Here is a 26,735-nt window from a genome sequence, read left to right as displayed (position 1 = left end):
TGGCAAGTATCACAGTCCTTCCTTTTAGAATCTTCATTTTCACCGACGACGCTTTAGCTAGTGGACCTCTACTTGTCGAGTAACGTCTACAGAATTGTGACCGAAAATAAAGTTCCGAGAGGTTGTCAAAGCAGCTTATCCGCTTTGAAATTGTACTTTTTGTTGTATAAAATGGACACTCCAGTTATCTCCCATAGTACTTCAGTTTTATTGTAATTATAAAGTATATATTGACATGCTTGTCATTATTGGCAACGTTGCATAAAAACGCATTTATTTCTTAATACATATATTCACTACTTAGCAGCTAAAAATATCGTACATAATTATTATGAATGCAAATGAAAAAGATCTCTTTGCATGATGCTATTTATTTCGATATCCCGCACAAATCTTTGTTCTTTTCCCCAACTTCTATTGGCCAAATCAGATCCATTCAAGTTCTGAACTTTTTTCGGGAGCACATGACGCATGATTACCTAATAACAGTCAATACATATGCTATTAGGTGGGGCAAAGCCCTAGCGGATTATCGTGTTAAATGCCATTGACATACATACAAGAATAAAGTTTTCACTTCGAAACAATCTAACTACAATATTTTTCGCGCGTCTGATGGAGTTCTACCGATAGTATAGCAGTTACATAGTGTGACTGTCGGTAATTTTACTAACTTTAAGCCAGCGTCGCGCTCGGGCCTTTCCTGCTAACAGCATTTAAATTAATCGAAAAAAATCGTCACATAGCGTAATCACACGCTTGCGGAGATACGTGTACATGTATACTCATATAGCATTTTGTAATCTACACGGATAATTAAGATAATCTAGAGGATAATTAAGAAAATGGGCTGAAAGCTAATAAGAACTTATACATTGTTATCTGTGCTTTGATACCTTAGCACGTATCTGTACGCATATCCATCTCCATGGTCTAGAGCGTCTGCCTCGCTCCTGGTTTGGTCAAGCGCCAAAATTTCCGCTTTTGAAAATGGAGAAACTGCGCATATTTCCATTCACTGATAGGCGTCTCTAACAAAGCTTTGCACAAGATAATCAGAGATATTTATCCTGTTACTTTTTACTGGACGAGAAGAGAGCAGCCGAAAGCAGACAATGATTCCCTTAGATGTACTCACTTCATTGTTGGGCTTTATCAGTAGGAGTTCTGTAATTAGCATACGAATAGCACTGATCTTTCGTCACACACCACTAATCTCTATAGGCTGAAAGGACGAAAACTTCACGAAGCAGGACCGATGCGGGGTTAATATATAGACGTATGTGAACATGCGGCTAAAGTCCAGCATCGATCCTACTTCGTCAAGTTTTCGTCCTTTCAATCTATAAAGATTAGTAAATATTGTAAAGATTAGCGTTAATGAATCACTTAAAAATTAACTTAAAAAAATTCATGCAAGAGGACGAAAACTAGGCAGAAATGTTTCATATTTGTAAGTAGATTTATAGTAGACATGTCTTAAAAAATCCTTTAGCGAATCGGCTAGAAATGCGCATCGTAGTATATGTTTCAATGCGCATAGTTGAGGAGTGGCTCGTTTTCAAATCGTTGAAACTTCTGCTTGAAAATACGACGCAGATAAAATCAGGCTCAATATGTACCTTTTGAGTTTCGTAATGTTTGCGGTGAGATTTATCTAGCGAAGATAGAGAGAATAATGTAGAGAACTTTCCGCTAACTATAACGTTTCGTATTTTGGATTGGCATAAAATTAGCATCGCACCAACTACGTTAGCGGTGTCCCTTCACATGTCATTAATCATAGCCGTTCGATAAGTTCACCCGAGCACGCGGCCTTTGATTTTAATCCATGATCCTTTAGTGTACAATAGAGCGGCAAGAATAATAGAGGACTGGGATGCGCCTACAGGTCCCAAGTTAAAGTTATTATTAACTAGACCGATATGAACGAATGAACGTGTCTATCAATATCGAGATACGGTATGATTGCAAAGTAAAGGAACTGACAAAAGGCCGCTACCGGGAATGGGATCTGCGGTGTAATTGGGGTCAACACGCGACAATTTGTCTGGTCGTGACACGAAAAGGACTGACAGCTTGGTGCCTAGTTCTTGCCTTAGTGGACGGCTATGCACAGCCCGCTCCAAATTGGTTGAGCGATCTGTCTGGGTAATTCCGATAACGAACTAGACTCGACGCAACACACAGAACCTCGACCTTTATAATGTTCCTTAATGATATCAACTATGCTTAATACTTTAAGAGGCAACGTGAGCCTCTCAGTATTTAACGAGGCAATTGCAACTGTGCCTTTTGGACAAGGAATTGCCCGTAAGTGCTAGTCGTCGGCTAAAACCGATTGAGGTGAGTAACGTTATTTTGGCTCGACCACATTCAGTATCAAACTTGTATAATTTTCATAATATCCAAGTAACCACAAAGTACACATGGGCCGTTTAATAAAAAAAATGATTCAAAATATATAATAGGACCGACATGGACTTAATGGCAATTATTTGAAATTGAACGTGTTTTGTTAGCATAGAAATGAAGCGGGACAAATTGGATACCTTTTCCATTATGGACATATGGAGCACAATAGATGTACGAAATTTCTGCACCCGGTATTGCCATTATCTAGCAGTGCTTCGAAATGCTTTAGGCCCTTTCTAGCATGAGATCTACATTTGGCTTGGAACCTCGACCATCTCCATGGATATGTTCAAGATCACTAAGCAAACAGGTTACGACTACACCAGGGCTGCATTAGCAATTACTATGACAGATGATGCAGCCATCTTTCCCCGATGCTCCCCCCGAATCACACCTATTTGTACATAAGTAACAGTTTAATTTCTTAAAAATTTACCTTGCTATTAATCTTCGTTTCAATCTTACTTGATCATTTTTCTTTTTCATTTTTCTATGCTTTGCCACAAGCCTTTGAACTGAGTTCGAATTCACCTACTCCGGACTAGAAAGCGGTTTTGGTGTTTTCACCCTAGGCGTTAACACCGGTAAACTAAGCTACTAAGGAGGACGACCGGAGCTATTGGGAGCATTGATTTGTTCTAGGTCGATATGGAAGAGATGCGTCACAAAAACTAAATGCATTATTCGGGATATAAAATTAACATACAATTATTATCATGGTTTCTACTGATTAACACCCGAAATAGTCAGATTCGAGCAGGTTATAAGAATTTTATCTGTAACCTAAGCTAACCTAACCTTCTGAGCGGTATCTTACTAAGCGTCCAATGGTTTTTTCTTCCTCTGACGTTATACACAGAGATTCACAAAATGGTGGAGATTATGGCTTGTGGTACAACAAACTGGATACTCGGCAGGCTTCGCGTTGTGTGCTCGAGTCTAACTAACTAAAAGACTGTGATTCGAAACGTATTAAAGCTCTAGATTTAAATGATATTTCGATTCCTGATCTTTGTTTTAAATGAGGCTTATCTTAAAATATCAGCGAGCTGAATTTGGTCAAATCAGATTTTCCCATGAAAAATGAGTATCTTTCAATTACACTCTTCCCTAAACTACATAAGGAGTTATTTTGGTTTTTATCCTCACTTTTACCTACCCACGCTTGGAATAGGGTTCGTGACAGCGTTCGCCCCTAAGGTTACTCGCTTCGAGAAGAGTCGCCAAAAAAACAACAGTAGGACTTCTACGTGTAGTGTTTCCTGCTCAGGCTATAAGCGTAAGCTACTCAAACCCAGACACGACCTCAATTTTCCTTTGAGTTGTATCACAAAGTATTCGAAGGGTTAAGCGGATTTGACGATGAAATGGCATTAGAGAGCTTGGCCTCTGGAGTACGAGTAAACTTTTATTCGTCAAAGACGGTGTTTCCTGAAAACCGGGTTTAGAGACAAGACTATGTATATACGTACACTTGTATATAACTGGACTAAGCATACATACTCACAGTAATGACTCGTATTGATATACTACTACATTGATAGTACAATGTCAGCACTGTTACCATGCATGACCTAATAATATAACATAGCAATGCAATACTCATGATAGCAGAACATCTTTGGTGGAAAATGTATAGTTTTTCTGGCTATCGAGAGACGAGAACTCTGATCTCCATTAGTTGCTTGACAGCTAACATATCGACAAGCTTAACCTCGTGCGATACCGGACCTTTTCCGTAAAGGAACAAGTCGCATCCACCATCCTCTACGTGACCTCTATAAACTTTACTTGAACTTCGATTCGAATTTTAAATCATTTTTTAAATCTAACATGGAGCACAGGAAATGGTGGCTGTTTTGAGCAAACGCGTTGGTCTTTTTTCTGGCTACATTTATCCATTCGATAATTTCATTATTGTTTTGTGATAAAAATAGTTACGGCAGAAGCGCGCGTTTTTGAACAAACGGTACTTCTACATTGAATCTACACATGTTGTATCTCTGTCTAATACTAAACACTGCATTATATAATATTATACCGTAGTATATAACAAAATATAGTATTATATAAGCGAAACATTCAAATAGGCACAATAGAAAAATGTTTATTATTTGTGTTTTTAATGTTTTTCGAAATTATTCCTTATTTGTTTTAGCTGCGCGAGGGCTGCTCTGCCACCACATGTTATTATTGATCGCTCGATAGTAACCAAATTTACAATGTCTAACATAGTCAAAAGGCTATATTCTTTAGGAAGAGAACATACGAGTATTAATGAAATATGTTGTTTCCTTTGTTATTATTACCATATAGGCTTCTAGCGGCTTGTCAGCGCTAGCCGTCCGTTAGCCAGGTAAGGTGACAACCAGGAGAATAAAAGCAGGTTATAAATTTTCACGTGAAGCTTTTTTCGCCGAAACGCAGCCCACTCCACGGGCTCAGTGCTAAGTGGCACCTGCCCGATCCGATCGAGTTTCATAGCCAGCACGAACAGTGGATAGGCTGTAAGCCGTGTCTCTGCAGACTTTTAAATCTCCATAAGAATTGCTTCCGTCGGGCCTGTACTAGGAAAACGGGATACGGTAACCGGACGTAAGGGATGGGGAAAAATGGGACAAGGTGGGAGGCAAAGAAAGTGATGAAATTAGCAACCTGGGTACGTGCTTCTGTTCTAGCTGGCCTTGTACGCCGAAAAGCTCGGCAGTCGGCGAACCTGATAAAAAATACCTCGGGACTTTACCGAGGGGCCCCTCTCAAACGTGGACCAGTATGAACAGTTGGGTTGCCCTGCCGGAACTGCTTGTCCTGTTGCCGGTAGCGTAAAGATATCAAGCCACCCCCATCCACATGTGACTTGAGATATGCACAGAGAAAAGCGGAATTTGTTAATTTCACACAGTCATACTACTGCAGTCACCACAACTAGAACTTGAATTCTTGCGAGTTGGACCCTATGAAGCACGCCCACACTCATACAATTTGCTATAGTGTACTATATATAAGCTACCCCGTGCTATGTGCGCTAGCCGGGGTGGTGACAGGCGGAAGACGTTCATGCGGAAGTGACTGCTCCTGTTGTACTCTAAGGCGGGAAAAAGTGTCACATAAGCTTGTTTGTCAACTTGCGAACATTTATAGGAACCTTTTGCTGTCATAAAGAATCCTATTGAATTCGCTAAAAAGAGGTTGCTATTTACCTACTCCATTTTATGTTTTTTTTTGCTGCTCCATTTAGCCGCTCCATATATATATTTTTTACATGTTACGTATTTTCTATGTTATAAACACTGGTAGCAGACAAATTTGACGTCCTGCGCCGTGCGCTTCGTTGTACTGTCGTTCATTTTCGTTCAACGACGTTGTTCGTTGATGATGGCAGAAGGGATGCGTATGAGCAGTGTTATTATCATTGATTATATCTAAATGGTGGAACAACCATGATCGCAGGAAATTTTCCCAGTATATAGGCAAAAAAACATATCGATTTTTCATATCAATGGTGATGAAACATGCACGAGCATCAAAATCGAGGGTATCGATAATTGATGACTCGCAAATCGATCCATATAGCTTAGAAGAAAAAAAGCTGATTACGTTTGCAAGATAAAGTGAGTGAAGACTGTGAATCACTACTGGGAAAAGTAAACAGGAAAAAATATAATAATAACAATAATAATAAAAAATAATAACAACACAGCAATGGTCATCTAAACATGTAAAATACCTTAGCGTTATTAACTATTCCACACTTCGAACGAGTTCCCGATAGACGTTATCTGTAACATGTTTCATTATAACATGGAGCAGTTACGTATACATTGTCGGAAGTGGTATGTTTTTTTACTTAGAGAGTGGGTCAAGTAACGGGCGCCGTATACAGCGACGGAGTTGTAATAGAGCTCGTGATTGCTTGTTGCAGGTTCGGGCTGTATAGCGAAGGTAATGGCATCATCTGCTTTACAAACGGAAAATGCATCAGTCGTTATGCGCTTGCCGATTGGCCACGGTCTTGTTTGTTATTGCCGTAAAAAGTGGGTCTCATCTTCGTCTTTGGCCAAAAATAGTTGCGCTTGTAACAGGGCAGATTGAGCTCTGTGCCATAATGTGTGAACATACTGATATTCATGATCAGATATTCATCTGATCAGGGCGAAATGACGCCGGCCGCATGACGTGATATGAACATAGTCGCTGGGTCACAGCATTCCGTCTAGGTGAAAAGGTCTAGAGACGTGCTGGACACACACGACCTCACATCGAAATGGCTTATTCGTTGTGCACGAACAGGTAGTACATAGTGATTTATCTAATGAACCTGGGTCTTCCATGGCAGATGTTTGGTAACAAGCATATTGGAAAATTGCGTACGTATTGGCTTCTGTAAAATTAGATGGAGCTTGCAAAGCTTCAACAATGGGAAAAAGATTATTTTATACTTGCGTATATGTTTGTTTCGCCAACGTCTTTACCCGATATAACAACTGAAATAGGTTTTGATTTTTTTCGTAAGAGGTATTATGATCTGGTGCCTGCACAGATGTTATATATATATATATATATATATATATGTATATATAGAAGAAGCAGAGTTTGATCTTACGTTTCATCTGAGCCCTTGCTGCGAAGTTCGAGTGCCAATTATAGATTCTGAGTTCTGTAGTTATTAAAATGCGGGTGCCTAGTGTCTGATACATTTAGCTTCGCCACCTACCACCCGATAAGTGGCACAATCAGGAATACATTTGTTGTAACTATAATTGGCACTATTATTATTTAATATGTAATAAGTTAGCAGGAATAAAACCGAGACATCGTAGTAAATGTGGTGGACGAGTATTGAAGCAGAAGCTGACCGGTAGGGAATAGTGGTGGGGATTTGATACGCTGACGTAAAATCTATAGCGAGGATTACATAGTCATTTAATTGAAAGCGGAAGTTCTCTACCATTAAACCATTCAGTTACCTGGGCCTTAGGGCAAAAGCGCTTCCAGTTCGATGGAAAAGATACAGCAAAAAAAAGTTACCTTGAAGTCAAAACCAACAACCTGTCTGAGACAACGTGCGCTTCTGTAACCTCTGATAAACTCGACTCTCGCTAGAAATTTTGCCGGCGTTCGAGTTGGAATGGAGGTTCTTTACCACAAACCAGTTTTTCCAAAGGATGCTCTCCCTTCTAGCAGCTCCTGTAATGGCTTTCACACATACACACACATATGTCAACGTTTACTCATTAAATACAAGATGATTATCATATTTGATGCTCGCAAAAAACACATGTCTGCTTACGGGAGCGAAGTTGTTTATTGTGAGCTAAAACAATATGTACATCATTTCTATCCAATTTTATCTTTTTTTTTCAAATCATTTTCTTGTTATAATAGTTGTTATTTTTGTTGCCATTGTTGACGTTGTGTTTCATGTCAATTTCATGCCTTCCGCTAAAAAGTCATCTTTTGTTGACATTTCAAGACGGCGAGCCGATGACAGACAGCCGCTCGTCACAGCGGCTCACCGTCGAACCCTCTAATAGTCATCATTCGTTTGCAGCCAACAACGTCCTTGTTCCTTTCTATCTCCAGATACCATCATCACACTGTACCAGCACGGCGTCTGCGTATCTTTCCCATTTTGATCAGTCTGTTATTATCAGTTAGTCAATGCCATGGTCGTCAGTGGTTTTAGTAGCATTGTTACTAAGGAATCAGGACGATCGATCTTGGATATTTTCGTACGTTATCATCATTACTATTCATAATATTGTTAGTTCTTCTGTGTTTAATATTATTAACATTTTATATGAATGACTAATGTTTGTTTATTTCTTTCGCTCGCATTAGTAAGCTTTCAGTCTCTTATATATATTTGTTTACATACACCTACTACCTTGTGTTGTTCCCGAAGGTTTTTTCAATATAGCGGTGTGCTTAGCTTTCGATTGGTTCTTGTATAATTCCTTCTCTTGACTCCAATAATTGCCAGTATTTTTGTTATAATTCCCTGTTCTGTATTGTCCCTGTGTTACCTAGCCGAAAGTTGATGAGTCGACGATGAAATGGTGTTCCTTTGTGTGTACAACTTCTAATTGTTTCTAGTTCACCACGCGCAGTAATAATAATAATAATAATGAATAGGAATAGTAAAAATTCAATTTTTCTTTCGTTTTTAGTAACTTAAGGCCGTCCAGGAAAGGGGGCAGACTTTGCGTTCTGCAAGAACGCGGGGGTTCGAATGATTCATTCGTTAATCAGAGGGGAGATATTCCACAGAACGATTGGCAGTCTACCGATTACACGGATGAATTAATATCTGCCGGTCGGTAATCACTATTCAGATTAAGGCTAGATTAGCTCGTAGGAAACAGTAGGTTTCTGGGAGTGGGCAAATGATTCACGATTCAGTGTTTTACATGCATTCGTTAAATAATGAATTAGACAATTTCAAACGGGGGCATTCATTTCTTTGACCACCTCTCGTGCCTTTCTAAGTCATTCTTTGTATCAATTATTCTGATTAGAAAGAGAAGGCCTGTGAATTCTGTACTTTTCGTCAATGGTTCATCACCAGCGAGTACATCATCTTCACAAAAACTCGCAAGCACTGGTTCAGCATAATTCAGACGTTATGAGGTAATGACGAATGGACAAGACGGTATGATTACAATGGCGTCCATAGCGTGATATCAGTTTTTCTTCTCTGCCGCTACGGTACATTTAAATTATCGTGGGTGCTTCTGCTGACTAGTGCGAACGCTTAAACTAGCCAATCAGCTAACTCACATCACCGGCGTATTATATCCAGCCACATAGGCCAGATATAATAAAAGCAACCCAATACCTTACCAATCGTGTGATGAGGGAGTGGGGTTTTGGGGCTTTTAATTCAAATTTAAAAACAACTATTCATAGAATTTTTTACAGCAAAGGTCCGCTTAATATATTGGTCAAGCGATACCTAGCACTCAGTCAGTCAATCAATCAATCAATCAGTCAAAGCGATTGGCATCACATACTTTTTCGCTAAACTAGAAGATTTTTATAGAAAAAAGTTATTACGCGACTCTTAGGTCGAAGACTGTAATAAATATATGTTTCGGCCATGTTACATGCAATCAATTCAAAAGCTATAAAATTAGTACAAAAAGAAGATTTTCGTGACAAATGTAACCATTCGATCTGTGCATCTGTCAGACAGATGATCAGTCTTAGCACACAGCCTTGTGCAGTTATTCAGATGAAAATCGTCGTTTCGCTTGGATCTGACTATACTTCAGCTACCAATGATGAAATCACTTTTTTCTTAAATCTTTCAATCTTTCGCCCAAAGTCTTCATTCGCACGTAATATCTCATATTTTTCGTCAGAATCGCCTTCATTTTGCTTCCTCGAGGTTAACTACTGCTGTTCTAACTCCGTCATACTTGAATTTCAAGTCCTCTTGATTGTGATGCCTAACGTGACAGCCGATATGAGACACTTGATGAAATCTATGCGCTCTTGTAGGACGAGCCACCTCTAACAACAGTGATAATTTCTTATACCAAGCTGATTTATCTGAAGTTTACAAATGACCAAATTTTATGTTACAGGTTACCGCTTAGATATAACCGGTCGAACGTTAATTGTCAGCTGGCCAAAAAGAAGATCTTCACAGCGGAACCACACATTGGCCTCAGACAACAAAAATGATACTAGTACTCGGATGATTTGATCAACGAATCGTTCTGTCCAATTGCAAACGAGTGTAAAACTAAAGACCGCTCCTAATCATGACTTGGTATATAGAGATGACCATAACTGTTTGATGACTGTTGATAGACACATGGCATTCACCGTTACCATCTGTCTTTTGCTTACACGTAATGCCCTCGCTGTTTCTTTCTTCAACAGCTAAATGCGCTGCAATATGGTCACACGAAATCATGATCTTGAAGTCTTCATTACCGTCCATGGTATTACTATTATGATGCTCATCTGTACGAAGTCACCGGAAGATATTACCATAAATTTCCTACTTAATAATAATAATGCGATAATCGATCATTGTTTGACTGCGGTAAGCTGAGAACGAAATATGCCGCAGATATTTCCGCTTAAAAATCAAAGCAAGGCGGGACTTTCGGCTATCAGGAAGTTTTATAGATGTGTGGAGAAGAGGCCTAAATAACTATAGGGGTGCCGCTGCCCCCCTGCAGTTACATGATTTTGTTTAGTCGTTTCATGTTTTGCAATACGTAGTTTTTATTTTCACCTAGCCAGAAAAACGGCCCTAATGGCCCTCTGTTCTTAGCCATGTCGCCCAACAAGGCCGTTTTTTTCCCTCACACCAAAATCTCTTTTTTTTGCTGTGCACTATTTACAAGTTGAGGGAATTGCCAGCTATGTCATTGGGGCAACAGGGATCAGTCCAAGAGGACAATAGATATACCATGACTTCTGTTTCATGATATCACCAAAATGCGCGAAATTTCGGATGGGCGACGACACTCCCCAAATTGGAAGCAGGTGCCTAAAGCTGTTGCTCTGTTACTGAATTTTTTTTTATATTGCACATCGGGTCCGACCTAGAGCTACTTAGCATAAGTGTTCTCTCTCTTCTATCATTTGCTTCATCATAATTACCAGTACCGTTTGGTGTTATCTGCCCATCGTTTTAATATGTACAAATCATTGATACCTAAGTTTAGTTAGCCAGTTGAGCATGTTCACTGCGTCGGGAGGGAATAGTAGCCCCTCTGCATTAGAACAACATGTGCTTCTCCTTTTGTGTATTGAACTCTTATCGTTACTCCGTTACATCTGTATTGTTGGTAACATTGGGCCGATTTCACCGGCCGTTAGGCCGTCGCCTACGTCTTATTTAATTAGATTTATTTAAAATTTACGCGTTCCTTTGACTTTTCTTCACGGATGTTTTTTTTCTTTTATCTGTTTCACGTTTTCTTTCGTTTATTTACCTTTTCTTCGACTAGTCTTTTGCCCTAAAATTACGTAAGACGCAATCTCTCTTCATAGATTTACTTTTTGCAATAATAGTCCATTCATCAGTGCATTTAGCGCTTCCAGTAGCGCCGATCATCTCACCTTTTAACTCCATTAGTTCCTTTGCAAACCTGGGACCTGCCATTCAGCGGAAACTCTCTGCATGAACAAGTAATATATATTCCTAGGCATACATACTTCGTTACCTTACCGATGGATGTTGCGCCAGATCAGCTTAAAAGGGGAACACCGGATTTCGGATAGATGCGCGCCTGAGTGTAGAAAGACGATCTTGCCTCGAGTCATGTCTTCTGCTATTCTATTCAATGTTTGTGTACATTTTCGTTTCGTTTTCATCTGATCTTTGAGATTATAAGCTAAACGTTATTGGCTAGCCATCACGTTAGCTCATATGTTGGCGTTAATTGCTTTTCTAATTCTTCCTCTATGCGTCGAAGTTGAACGCATGTACGTGTGGCCACCTTATGTCACATGTTATATGATGGTATCTCTTATTTCAAAGGTTGTTGATCGGCCTGCCACGTTTAATGTTCGAGGTTATTTGAACACGGTGTTGTGTCAACGGGGCTATGTTTGTTCGCTCATTGTTCTTGACGTGTTACGTTCTTGGTCCTATGTTAATTGTGCCCTGCTCGAGAACCCGATGTAACTGCTGAGTCGTGTTTGCCTTGAAGGGCATCATGCACTGCCTTCAATAGGGGGAACTCGCCGAACCCGCAGTGGCCTTCCTTGTCATCGGCGAAGGCGTTGTACATCATAAGGCCACGAGACTGACCCAGGCCGCGGATGAACTGGCCTGACATCGGGCCCATTCCTGTCCACAGAATGACCTGCCCATCATCTTGGCGTGTTTGGGCACTGAAACAGAACAGAAGGTAATCGAAAGCCGAACGTTAATTAGATGCAGATGTTTCCAATCAAGCATGTTTTATATCTGCGTATTGCGTTGATTTCCAACCATCGTTTTCGAGTTGACGAACTTCGTTTGAGTTCGCTACATCTACAAGAAGATGCACTAAAAGTACGCTAGCCCATATCTTGGTTAGTGTTAGCAGTTGTGTTTATCCGGGTGGTGAGTGAAATGTTAGAAGCCTATTTTGGATAAGTCGCTTGTCCGGATCTAGATTTCATCTAAGAATATTTTCATGGATATCTCTTTGGCAAAAGAAAGCAACTGCAAAGTAAACAGTATACTAACAATGCCAAAGAGATATACCACCAGTGCAGGCTGTATGTTTACGACACCAAGCCTGCACACTTTCCGGCTCCCGTAGTAGCCTCTAAAATGGCTGTATCATTCGAAGTTCGGTCGGAAAAGTTGTGCATATATTGCCTGAATTGAGCCAGTTTATCGAAAATGCCCCTTTCATGTTTGAGAATTTCAGGCACAGCTTTTGACCGGCGTCTTACTTCCTCGGGACGTATTGGTCAAATTCGAGCTGAGACTATCTAGTTAGGGCTGCAAGATTTATCACGAAATGACATCAGAATAATTGTAGCAATGGAAACTAACAGCCGGCAGTGACAGCAAAGGCCTACCTCTGCCAGCAATTAAATCAAAGTCTTGCTCAAGAAGACTTGAGGGGCAAATGGCGCGCGTCTTAAGCAGGGGCTGTTTTGAAAATCTGTGATGGTTTATTAACAGTATAGCTATTGAGTAGGCTCGAGCTCATCGGTTGGCCCAAATTGCACACTCGTCTCAAGTGATTCATCTTTATTCGAAAAGGCCATCGTATGGACCGGCCTGACTGACTAGTAGTAGTGTACGCAAGACGCCTCAACGATGACAGTCCAGACAATATGCCTCAGAGATGGCGTGATCTTTTACCAGTAGATATTGACAGACGAGAGGCGAGAAAAATATTTTTTGACACGAAATATTTGACATCTGTAAAAGTAAAGACATTTGTAGTCATAACGCTATCCCATATTTGCTCGTTGGTAAAATTATTTATATTATTCAAAATGTCATATTTTCTGTGCTTCATATTAGAAACAAATATCACTATATCGGAAACGTTTCATGACATAGGGAACGATATCTGCTTGTATCTATGTTTACTTATCGTTTGTACTTGAGAGTACTGATTTCGTTTTACCGATACCCTTAGTCACTATATACAAGTCCGTATGACACAGCACCGTCCACTGGACACCTTCTATTCAGTCGAAACAATAGGGAAGAATTTCTTCATGCTTTATGGGGCTCATCGGAAAAAAAACACTGCTACCCTTCGTATATTGATACGTTGGCTTTTGCAGAGTCACACAAAAACGCAAAATCATAATCAGTCGCGTTTCGCTACATCTCCGTTCAATTCAATACATTCACAATCACGGTCCTTGCAACGTATTACATATACGACTATAGAAATCATCGTGGCTTGTCTGCAGCATAAATTGCTGTCGAAGACAACAGACGGCAAACGAAATCCGTGTTCGCTGCCATTAGAACTTAGTTCATTATATAAAACAACGTCAAGAACACCGTTCAGGCCATTCCAACGATGATCGAATTTACCTAACCCCTAAGCCTATAACAAAATAGTCATTTTTCATATTTGCCATTAAAATGGGGAACAAATAAAGGAAACCGGGATGTGTTTTTGGCACAAATGTCAATTATGCTGCTTCGAATACTAATAATGCCCCTGCTTTTAGTGCCCAGGCAGCGTAACGATTCGCCGCCAGAGGGAGTCACGATCAGCTTGAGCATTTAGCTTCGCGTTTTGTTTGAAGAGTAGATACAGATTAAGACAAATGTCGGTAAATTATTTGATGATAATAATAATAATAAGTTTCTTGACAGTTTGAGAAGACCGCAATGCATAACGTCTTCTTCCAAACTATGTGGCGCAACGTTATCTAAATGAATCTTATGTGCAGGGAATATTGTCTCCTATCTTACTGCTGTATGTGATGCTGAGCATTGCTCTTATTGTGGTTGTATTTATTATGGAGCGGACGTTTCTTAACGAGACCTATCAATTTATCATAGACTCTCCTCAGTGGACTTTTGATGTGCTTCACAACGAAGTGCAGATTTTGACAGACACCGAAAGCTTCCGCGAGAGAGAGAGAGCAGATATGGCACGTACCGTTGCACATTTACTCAGGCTCAGACACATGCATGCACACAAACATGGAAAAAAGCTGGCACAAATACACCCTCAATAGGAAGAGTAGTATGGTTCGCAGGGAGCACATAGACCTGAGTTAATAGACGCTCAGATTGCAATGCTAGAACGACTAAGGAAGGGGAAACCGTGGAGCGTTAATTAAAGAATTCATGATTCTCACTAAATGTTGAAAATACATGCTGGTACACGCATTCAATGCATTAATGACTTGTTGAGTAGATGACTGTTCTGCTGAAGGCCATTACCTCAAGATATTGCCAAGTCAGAGAATAACTGGAAGTATAGATGCTTCGTGTACTACTGTATATTACGAAGACAACGGACAGAAATTCAGAAAACGGAAGACAAATCAAGATTCTAAGTCCCTTTTGCTAGTGATCTGCCTTAAGCATTTAGAAACGATATATCGATGGTGGTCCATTTTCGTAGATCTCTAATTGAGAGGGGTAGACTGCGGATCAAGAATCGGTTCTGGAAACTATTCGAGCTGTTGTTTTAACTCGAACTGATGGAATATGATGGCCTCATTTCAAGACTTAGCAAACTAGATTTTTACATTCACGAAGTCAATGTGTACCGACCACTAGGCTTAATCTGTTCTGGGATTTTTCGAAAATGGAGGCCACGTGAGCACAGCATTCTTGTGAAAAATCATATTTTTGAACAAAGACTCTTGTTTTTTTTAGATAAACGTATTATGTTTGACATTATCATCCGCCAGGGATCGTCCTATGTAGCGTTAAGGGCAGGGGGTGAGCACGCTCATCGCCTCTAATTGAAGTACGCGAACTTCGATTCTTTTTTAAAATTTTTTTTTCAGATTTTGTAATCATGGGCTTGGCTGGGTTTATCTGGGTTTTCCTCAAGCACGCCTATGAAACGAAATGGCAACAATACATCGCACTAACCATTTACACACGCAATTTAATCAGCAATAACCCAATATTCGTGGTTAGCATGGCAGTGCACTCAAAGGCATGCGCATCGGTACACCAGGCTAGGCCACGCACTGAAGTTCCTTGCGTGCTACTGTCGATCTCTGTATATTATTTATATAGAAATTACGCTCAGCTTATTTCTGGTAACTTTTAATCTTGCTGATGGCGTAGATGCTTGAAGATGAACCCTGCTCCGGCTAGACTCGTCATACGAGCAGACCGATAACAGACGGGTTTATTATTCAGTGCAAAGTTTGATCGTTTGAGTCGTTCATCTATTTAAGAGTCTTACTTTGTTTCTGTTGTTGTACCTCGTTGTGAGGCTATTGTTGCCTACCTGCTTCTTGTACTATAGTATATCTTGGAAGCCATAGGGAGCCATTGGCTTAGAGTGCCGTATAATCTCCGGCTTTGGAATCTCTTTGAGAGCTCCAACAGAAACCATGAGGTACGCACGCTCGGCTTCGTATCCATGCGATATCCATATGTGCAATTCCAGCATCTTAATGGTACGTGCACCTAATGAAGTGATCTTATTTCCAAGATAGCAATAAAATAGGATGTAAATCCTGCCATGTGTTTACAGTTTATATTTCCTGTTTGGCATTTTTAGCTTGAATTCCTTTATTGACAGCATTCAACTTGAGCAGTTCTATTAGCAGCCGTTTAATATTTTGATTATATGGTACAAAGAAATTATGGAAGAATGCCATAGGATTGTGGATATGTCGTGAGAAGACTTAAGGGAAAATGTATCAACGCCTCTAGGAATACAAAAGGCTACATTGTTTTGATATGGAATTAGTCGTTTGCTAGCATTTATCAACTCGTCAAACAAGGGGCAAACTGTAATACTATACGCAAATATTTTAAGCATTATCAACTATTGGGGTGCAACTGCACGGGGTATCCATGCTTTTATGAATATGGATTATAGTGAAAAAAAAAAAGGCAATAAGATGTTTATTAGGATACATTCGGTGGATGACTTCGTGTAGGTTCCTGAAGACAGTTTTAATCTTGAATATGTTATCTTTGTAACGCAGCGGTAACCTATTTGACTACTAGTTCTAAAGACCCATAGTGAGACGGTATCGAATCATAACCTGGCGTAGATATATTTTATTTTGCCAAATTTAGCCGTCTGAAACTATGCTTTGCGGTGATAGAACCATGTAGAAGATGCTTGTACTATTTATTAGACTCTGAAACATTTCCACAATGGTTCGCCTCCTACGTCCTTTTTTACTGTTCAGAAGTTTCAGCTAGGAAACCTTTTAGAAGCTGTTTCTATCGACGAAACGAACTGTCCAGTGGTGTGGCAGCCTTTACGTCGTCCCTGCACGCATTCGATTTCAGATCGCGTGGCCTCTATTCATGATTATATCTGCTCTGTTTTTATTGGGGCTCGATCTTTTTTCCAGTGTTAACTCATCAGTTTCTGCTCATGGTGCCTAAACTAACATTTCTGAAGTAAGACAAAATAACCACACATAACGACGATAAATCATTGTATGCGCCGACGCGTGTGTATTTGTCCTATATACTCGAAAGGTGTTGTGATCTCTCGATAACGTACCAGACATATAGATAGCAGAGGCGTTAGATAATGAGCTCATAAATTCAATAAATACAACTTAAAATGGTAGTATATTATGTTGCTCGATATTAAGCAAGCTTTTCTAATGTACATTTTGCTATTGTCAGGTAACGAAACTTTCTCGAACGACGTAGCCTTTTTCATTTACTGATTGCTGTTAGTAGTAGCGCGAAACAAGAACAACACAACAGTGGTAGCCGCTGGTTACAACTATATGCGACGAAATAATGTGGACTGCTTTCGGAAAAACTGTGTTCCGAGTATCTAAGCTCTCATCCCCCATGTTCTTTTAACGCCTAGTGTGAATATGTTACATTGAGGTGGGCGGTAGCTGGCGATGTATCTTGAAGTCACCGGCCGTTGCTTCCGATCTATACATAATAAGAATTCCTTTGCGCACAATGCTTTAATGCAATCTTCGATCTTCCTTTGGTGACCTCCGTAAGTTCTGTCAGCCTGTACTTCCAGCAGGCGAAGATTACTATTGTGAAGTTGGGGATGTCCTTGGAGGATAGAGGATTGCCGATGGCGTCGTTCTTGACTCACAATTTTAGTGGCCTAGGAAGCTCGCTCGTAACCTTGGCCTGATGGCCTGACTATTGCTGCAAAGCTGCTCGGACCGATCCTTAGTGAGTGGAATATTTACGATTGACAGAAGCCTTCAGTAACTATAACAATAGCAGCATTGGACTATTGAAGAAACACCTTACGACAGCACTATGCATCAAATTCAAAACATTTACTTGGTAGCATAAGACGACGTTGTGCCTCCTTGAGCCAGGCACCAATATAGCGATTCGCTCCTGCTTTTCTCGATCTTACTCGCACGCTCAAATGGACTCAATAAAGGCCAGTCAAGATGCACGTAGATAAGGCCAATTTTCTTGTTGCTTTGGCTGCACTCCGCAAGCTACCTTACTTGACAATATGTTCCGACAGTTTCTATGTAGATCAGGTTTTTATGACCAGATCTGTTTTCGTCACAAGGATTGTGGCATGGGCGTGCCATACCGATGGTAGGCAGATCTTGTAAGTCCGCTCATAGACCCAATGTTTTTCGTTAGTTTGCTATTCGTTGAACTACTAACGCGCAAGTGCCTCGAAAAATGTGTTTCTGAGTACATTTGAAATTTGTTGTTTCGCCAGTTACATCCGTTATGCTTCCGATGTTCTGTGGCCGTACCGCCAAACGCTAAACGGGTTCTTCTCTCTAGTAAAACTTCCTACGAAATCTTTTCGCAGGCCTGCTTCAGAGGGGCACCGTCCGGAAACTGTGCGTTTGCAGTGGTAAGATGTCGATCGGTTGTTCTTTGCTTTTGATTTTGCTGTTGTCACGTTTTTCCGACGGCGGTGCGCTCCTTCCCTTCAAATGTGGTTGTGTCTGCTCCGTTTGTGAATGCAACGGTTGTTATTGTTGTTATAGGCGTTTCTGCCAATGTGACATCGACATTTTGTGTTTGCTGCTGCCTCTTAGCAGAAAAAAACGGTAGCCACGTTCAAACCAGCCTTGTGGAAACGTTGCCACCCTGCGTCAAAACCCTGTACACGAAAATGATGTTTCGTGTTTTATGTACATATGTACGTATAGCATCATTCTTGTGTGCGTATTTTCGTACTCCATGCTTCTTTTTTGCATGAATAAATCTTGCAGGGTGGCACATTCGACAGGTTTGAGTGGAAAGAGAAACGAGAGAGTAAAGCCACAACCGTGCTCTCCGCCAAAGCTGGTCCTTTTATGTAACTGCCAATAGTAGCATCATTATTATGTGCAAGGTTAATAGTATGTGTATAGGTCTTTGACAAGTTGGTTTATTAGCAGCAGTGACGCAGGGGCCTAATGCTGAGCTACGCTGAACAAAAGCCGATTGCGCTGATCGTTTTGTCAGGTCGTTCTTTACGTCAAAAGACGAAACCGTGGAAAGAAGGCCACCAGCAACAATTCGACGAAAAGACAAAACTGCATTGTCGATTGTTGAATAGAACCTTCGACAATCACAGTTATGTCTGTTGTCGTTGATGCTTCCCCCGAAAGAAAATTAATAGAGTCAACTACTCTTTTATGCAGCGTCACCCATGTATGGATTCCTCCATCAGCGCTACCTCCGCAATCAGCAAGTACCGACTCCTCTCCTCTTTATAGAAAAATGAATTAATGTTTAGCAAATTTCGCTGCTTCTGAATACGCGTATTCGTATGTGTTCGTTTAAAAGCCGAAAGTGTGTATGTTAGCCTGTAGGACGAGTCGGGGTAAATTGTCCTGGCATAGGTGATAAGCAGCATGACTGGCGGCAGAGGTTCTCGGGAGGAAATGTTCGATTTTTGCATGGTTTTCATCCTAGCCAGAGTACTTCGGTATTGGGTGGGGACAGGGTCAAAAGACGAAGGCTTTGGGCAACGCAATTACCTGCGAAAATTGGCAATGAGGAACAAGGAAACAGCGGCGGTAAATTCCGCTTGAAGCCTGTCTCCGTCGTTGCAGCCGTTAGCTACTACAGGTCCTGCTGATTAGTCCCTACAGAACTGCGAGTCAAATCAAGCCCTCCATTTTCGTCCAGTCAGCTCGCCCCTTACCTCTCAGCAGTGGTTAGATCAGTCTACTTGATGGTAAAGGCCCAGCGCTTGAACTACTGCTTACGAGCCGTCGAGACTTACTGCTTAAAGACTTGGTAGTGAATGGACTCCGTGACGCCGCTTAACCCAATGAGAAGCTCAGCCTACACAGCTTCAGCGTTTCTAATCTGCTGACTACTCGTAGATTATCAGCGTCACACTACAGCCCAGCACCGTTCGGTTCGAGTCACTCCACAGTTTCCGCGTGATTGATCGAACGAAGAGAAAGTCCGTAGGAAAACGCAATTACGAAGCCAAGTTAATAACGCTCATGAAATAGTATGGCGTAGGACATAGTTGACTGGATAGTACACAAACAGTGAAGGGTCTCGTAAGTTTAGTGCAGCGGGGACAAAACTCCAGCCAAGCTGATTGCGGTGGCGTTAGAATAGCGGACGACAGAACACCAGTAATCATGAAGTAGTTAGCGGCGTCAAAGGCATCACCAGGTGCATAACTGCCACTGGCTTAAATATTCATAAATAGATCCTTGTCACCAATGAGATTTCGGGATACTAATAATACCGCTGCGTGCGCCGATATTACGAGAAGAACTTCCCGAAGCTGCTGCCTGTTGCTACCGTTGTCACGGTGTGGACAATTGGCAATGTGAGTGCGACAGAATCAACAAAGGAACGATAACGAAATAAAGAAAAAAAAAAGGCAGCAGCAGCAGCAAAGAACGGGATAGAAAACCAATGAGCCACGATTTCTACATGTATTTTATAGCCGCGCGGCGAATGGGTAGCGGACTAGTAACGCGCACTATCACTACAGTTAGGACGATAGAAGTCTTCCACAAGGTCCTCTCCTAGTAAGCGAAGGACATTTATATCTTCGTGTACATCCTTTGAATGCTGGTGACGTAATGTAAATGATAGTCAATGTAAGAATCACAGATTTGTTTTTGGTAATAAATACAACAACAATGAGCAAGGTATAGAGTAATTTTAGCTATGCGTGTCAGAAAGCTCGTTCTTTATTTTTGCTAGGTTTGCTGTTGTCGTCGAGCATTCGAACGGGGCGCGAAACTCGACGTTTCAGTTGGGACACAAATGATATTCTATTTAAAGCAAACAGGAAACTAGAGCCTAGTTTCGTAGACCGGTTTCCTACCGGCCATTTTTACATCTAGAGCAAGCCTTCGACATAATTTAAATCAATGCACTAGCTGGAACATGTGAAGCATTATCCGGTGGTGACGTCGACGCGGGCGTTTGAAGAACGCTTTACAGCATAAATAGAAAAATGTCTTTAGTGAAATATCTGACTATAGGACAATGCCAATTGATCAATCTACTATTTCTAAGCTACAACACATATACTCTAGTTACACCTGCTCTATATACCTGAAACAATCGCTCTCAGCTCCATATCGCATTGTGCCTTCGATAAGCATGCCACGCGAGGCATGCTTGCAGAATTCGCTGTAGTAGCTTCGTGTACAGTTGTAAACGGCTGTTTTATTGTAGACGTGACAGTTCGTGACGAAAGGCGCAACTGCAAAAACGAGATTTCGTTTCCACGTTTTGCCGAAATAGTCTTTGGCTTCTTTGAGCACCTGCGTAAGGATAAAAAAAGGACGAAGCATATGGATATAGAATTATTAACACATTCAAATGATTGTTCCTCTATTGCCTATTTGAGAATACACTCCTAATGCCAATAACCAAGAGGCGTTAATCGCTAAAACAAAAGCGATACCAACGAGATGAAACGAAGTGTATTACCAGTTACGCTCTTTTGTCAGGGTGTGGGGGCGGGGGTGCGGCTTGCAAAAAGCGTCGACAATAACGCATAGCGGTCATGAAAATCCGACTAGATCGTATGAGGACGACTGGGGAGCCAAACAAATCTAATTTCGTTTGTTTTCACTCTTATTAGGCACCTTATGTAGGAACACTATAACATCTCATTAAAAAATTGTTAAAAATATGCATCCAACGTGCCTACATAATATGGAAGAACGCAAGGCCTACTTTATCTTGTTTGTTTTGTGGCATAACCTGCAAATATCTGCCACAGTCAATACCGACCTAAAGTGAAGTTTTTATTCTTGTGTCTTGAAATGAGCACATTTTGAGTTAGATAACCTAAAGACGCCAGTAAGGCCTACATTTTTTATTTAATCAATATCTATAGCAGAATAGAAAGTTAGTAATATATATATATATATATATATATATATATATATATATATATATATATATATATATCACGACAAATAAAGAAATTTATCATTTACGACAATAATATGCAAACAAAAAACAAAGAAAAATGCGCCATGCAGACTCTGGCAAAGATCAGAGTGATGCCAAAGAAGATGGTATTGTGCATTCAGTGAGACTGGAAGAAGATCATGCGTTGTGAATTACTACGGCCTGGAAGAATGATCGATTGTTATCTCTATTCAACTAACGAGCCGTTATCTTCCACATACAACTTTAGTTAGAATAGAATATAAATCCACGGCACTCTGTCTAAATATGGATTTTTCTTATGAGCTGTTTTCTAGATTGCATCGAAATAAAAACAGATATTTCAGCACAATTACTTGCATGGGCTAGAAGTGTCATGTACTAACATTCAATTAACCAAAATAACAGCTTCAGCTTGGGGTGTAACTACTCACTAATCATATTTAGACAAAGTCTCCTTTATTGGGTTGACTTTATTCTTCCTCTAATTTGCAACTAACTTCGCTCAAATACGCTACAGACAAAAAAAATATCGAGTGGAATTAAATTTTAGGATGATGGTAAGTTAAAACTCCCTAAAAGTAACATAGCGCCGAAAAGATCAAAACGTACAGAAGGGCACAAAAAAGTTAACTGTTAGAACGGCCCATTTGACACTGAATGTATCTTTTTTTCGAAACGGTTTATTAAAAATGTTCTTTTGCACCATTTTGATGAATTACTAAGTATTTAAAATGTAAGCGCTATCGAGGATCTTCCGATTTGCCTCATGCAGATCTTCCTCGGATCCTTCAGGGGCCGCATGAAAACCAGTAATAATGAAGACCGATTTCGAGCAAAAAATAAAGAATATATACTTGGTAGAGATTGTTTGTCGAGCGCGTTCGTTTAAATTATAGAAACAGCGCACTGTTCTCCGCCATGATGATCCCGTTTTTTCTTCTAAAAAGAGCTGGTTTTCTTCTAGTCCCAAGAATAGTGGATGGACGCGTGTTCAAAGCGGCAAACAAAATTAGCAGAATTCAGATACACCATATATATACATATATATATATATATATACGTATAGAAACATTCTGGTACAAAATCATTGTACAGACTGTCGATTGGACGCGAATTATAGTAGAAGTTGTAAGTTACAAATACGTCTGCTGCAGTCGTTACTCACTTATCCACATAAAACTCGGATGTGCGCAACACCGCGGTGTCAAAAGTATAAAGCGGCAAACCCGGACTATATTCATCGTATTGTAAGTTGACATAGCGAGGTTAATAAATATTTTTTTAAATGCACTAGAAATTACTACATACTCAAAAAAAAACATTCTGTATTCTGAAAAACTCATTTGAAACGATTGAGTGACGTTTTGTAAAAATTCTATCACTCTCCATCGTTCCATCGTTAGCCCTTGGCAGCGGTACTCTTATAGAGCTTTAAGAAGTAGCAAGGTCATGCAGCGCTTGACTCCAGTTCTAACCATTCACTTCCAGTGTGTGATCGTTCAATCATTGCTTTTAGCAGCAGACGCTATTACGGAATGTGTACCACAAGTAAACTGAAAAAAAAATTGGTAGCGAGCGTGCCCCTCAGGTCAGTTTTATCCGTTGCATAACCCAGTTGAGCTTCAAGCCAAGAATAACTGCATAGACATCCACAGAAGGGTCAACTACGCAAAAAAGGTCCAGGTACTCTTGTGTTCAGTCGAACCTACTGTGGCAGTATAAAGGACGAAAGCGGTGCTGCTGACGCCGCAATTTTGCTGTTTGAGCAGTGGAACAAGATTGGGACTGTATATTGTCAGCCTTAGAATCAACAAACCGACCCACAGACCCTAAGACCGACAAACAGACTCAACGATGTACTTTTCGCTTGCTATCAATTCGATTGTTGAATCTGCAGTGGCTTGTGTCATTATCGAGTTTGTAGCAAGTGCTCTGGTTGAAATTCCTGGAGATCTTTTATGCGACGAATGAACCAGTTCGGTCTGAAGCTGAGCGCACCGCAAAGCCCAGGTCGACCGTGCGGCCATCGACAGCCCAATTAAACTTTTAGCTTTTACTAAATTTACAGTATTTAAGAGTGCGAACGTAGAGATAAGGGCAAACTATGATTTTTTTCCCTATACGTCTTTCTTCAAAGTGGCCTTTCGACAAGCACAGCAGTTACCAGCGGGGTTTTCGTAATCCCCGCCACGCGCTGGCTTGCAGACTGAATGCGAGTCCTCCCTTTAGGCTATTTAGACAGCATCCTTTGGGCGGGCGAGACCTCCAACTGCCATGTAAACTTGGTGAACACGTACGTAACCCACTGTATCGTCGACGGAATTCGCGGCATTGAACCAAACTGTTCATAGAAGTTGTACCACATTTTGCCTGTTTAAGGTTGCGTACATCGTCATCTGCGGGACGAACACGTCCGAGCCGTCCAGGGTAACCCAACTGCAACGACGAGTAGTTTTCAGGACGAAGCCCTTAACTCTTTTGCGACTATATTCCTTCTTCTTCACCGAAGCCCTGAAACTCTCCCGAGCTTCTCTGTGCATATGTTTGTTTATGGGTTGTCTGTTCGGAACTCACTGATACAACGTTGGTCGAATGTAGCTCCTCTCGTTAGATGGTATAGGTATCTCACAGTGACTTTGCAACTTCAAACAGGGGCACAACCAGGCAGGTTTCCTACCGCTGGCATAGAGAGGCAATAGTAGCGATTCCAAAGGAACAGGACAGAGAAAGGTGAATTGTGGCCTTTTTCATTCCCGTACGCTGGTGGATGGTCAAAGAAGACGCTTAGCTGTTTTGCATAGAAAGCCTAAGGGATACTGAAGTTATGTCATTTTTTTAGTTGTTCCATAAACGTATGAATTCGCGTTCACTTTCATCTTCCATCCATTTTCAATATGGATTTTCAACACGTTTCGTTCTGTTGGTAAAGAAAGATCGTCTTAAAGAAGTTATACCGTATAAGTACGCCTGGAGCCACTAGATAAAAGTTTTTTTATTTTTTCTATTCTCAGTAGGATATGTTGTGGAAGGCAAACATTTTGTCTGAAGGATAAGTAGCTTGCCTCTTAATAGACTTTCAACATTCTCTTTTGTAGTTCTTTACAATTCGAGGACCTATGCTTCACTTTACGGACTTCGATAGCACATTTTTGTGTTTTGAATATTAGCTTCGTATCAGTTCTACTTATGGGAAATGCGGTTCGAAGTTGCTCTCTATTTCTGTGGTGTTTTACGAAAAACTATTTTTTAGTTTCAATAATTTTTTACATGTTCTTTCAATACGCGTTTCGCGGCACGCTTGCATAGCGTAACCTTCGTTAATTTCAAGTTAATGCATGTAAAAACCTTATTTTCAATAGGTGGCTACCTACTCGTCTAGTGGGCTTCTAAAAAAAATTGTCGCCCAATTTCCCTAGGGAATTTGTAACTTGTAGATAGTACGCTTCTTTGCGACGGGCAAGTACGTAGTATCGTTACTCACAGCCAAGAGTTGTCTTTCTCTAATCTCTCAGTTCTTTATGAATGTAGAAAAAGTTGATAGAGTTACACCCTATCCTCTTTTCGACTTTCGTTAGGTCGGCTGTTTTCTGACACTCAATTTTACCTCTCGGTTTGGCTGCTTGCTTAGTTTTTTTGCAGCGTTCTTGGCAAGCCTCCCTTTCACATATGCCTTACCAAAAATTTGCGAAGCTAAACCGTTTACCAAACCTTACCCAAAACATCAGGAGTATTGATATGGCCATTTACACGTTCGTCCACGGTGCAACTTTCCCGTCTGCACTGTCTCCAGACAGAGAGATCTATGGCAGGTCATCGGACATTGAAGCGTCGCATAATTTTTTTTATCACAGCATCTAGATCTCGTTCGACGTCCCCACCTCCAGCGCACAGGCCGTAAGTGGCTTAAAAGCTGCGTCACAGCTGAACAACTTCTGCTACCTTTAATTTCAGAAGGCTACGTCTCGCTGTGCAGCGAAACAATGAGCAAAACCCGCCACACTTGATGCACACGATGTATATCGAACTTCTTCGCGGTATATATATGATCTACGAATAACTATTTTATTTATGAATTGGATTAGGTTCTAATTTATAAGATGGAACGAACTTCACAAGGTACGGCAATCTATTAGCAGAACTGTTCTAATTCATTGATTAATTTTCATTGTTTACTGTCAATAAATGGCTAGATATACTTTGAAGAGCCAATATGTTTACGTAAAGTTAATCAACGTGATCGATCTATTTAAAAATTCAGTAATCAGTTAGCGGCGCCAATATACCGAAAATGCTAGCCGGCAAGGACTGTCGAATGGGGGTACATGATTGTAGGACATCACATTAACTGTTATTACCTTTAGAAAAGCTCAAAACATTTGCATACAACAGACGGTATTCATCGTTTTACCATAGGGAAATAAGCAACGATTACCGTCGGCCAGACATAAGTTACCGATAAAATACGCCATTGGAACGGGGACACTTCGCTAGTATTGTAAAGGAATTCGTTTCAGAATGAAGTGACCAGCTATGTATTGATTCTCTGTAATCTACAATTGTACGGACGGCCTAGCAAAGTAGGTCTAATAGTAAGTCCGAATCACCAGGAAAAGTTGTCGACTAGTTTGTAAGTGATGCTGGTATTTTGGGTAAGGGAACATGAGAAAATTACCTAGTTACAACTGAGATCGGATGTCCTTAAACGCTTCAACATGCTTTTTCAGTATCTTCTTAAACACGCTAATTCACACAATAAACGTCTCTCTGCTACGCGGGTGGTAGATTCATACGTCGTACATGACCCATTGAACCTAACTGCGTAAAAGGC

At 40.6% G+C, this 26,735-nt stretch overlaps 1 protein-coding gene and 1 long non-coding RNA gene across 2 annotated transcripts in view; both read right to left on the bottom strand.

The window, feature by feature from the left end:
- Nucleotides 1-312: 312 nt before the first annotated feature.
- On the bottom strand, nucleotides 313-3,744 carry LOC147751897 (uncharacterized). Its single transcript, XR_015315610.1, has 3 exons — nucleotides 3,575-3,744; nucleotides 897-1,167; nucleotides 313-479 (listed from the first exon to the last, which is right to left on the bottom strand). It is a non-coding gene; the product is annotated as an uncharacterized LOC147751897 (long non-coding RNA).
- Nucleotides 3,745-7,664: 3,920 nt separating this feature from the next.
- Nucleotides 7,665-26,735, bottom strand: part of LOC111272123 (uncharacterized) — a 33,648-nt gene continuing 14,577 nt past the window's right edge. Inside the window, exons 6-7 of the mRNA XM_022853367.2 lie at nucleotides 21,056-21,267; nucleotides 7,665-12,276 (exon numbers count right to left, since the gene is read on the bottom strand). Of these exons, the coding sequence (XP_022709102.1) occupies nucleotides 12,036-12,276; nucleotides 21,056-21,267 (453 nt within the window). The 3' untranslated portion in view covers nucleotides 7,665-12,035. The remainder of the gene's footprint in view (nucleotides 12,277-21,055; nucleotides 21,268-26,735) is intronic.

The sequence above is a fragment of the Varroa jacobsoni genome, unplaced genomic scaffold (genome assembly GCF_002532875.2).
Source record: "Varroa jacobsoni isolate VJ856 unplaced genomic scaffold, vjacob_1.0 contig01624, whole genome shotgun sequence".
Classification (NCBI taxonomy): domain Eukaryota; kingdom Metazoa; phylum Arthropoda; class Arachnida; order Mesostigmata; family Varroidae; genus Varroa; species Varroa jacobsoni.
The sequence above is the reverse complement of the archived record's forward strand: the minus strand, read 5'-3'. Positions and strand labels throughout refer to the sequence as shown.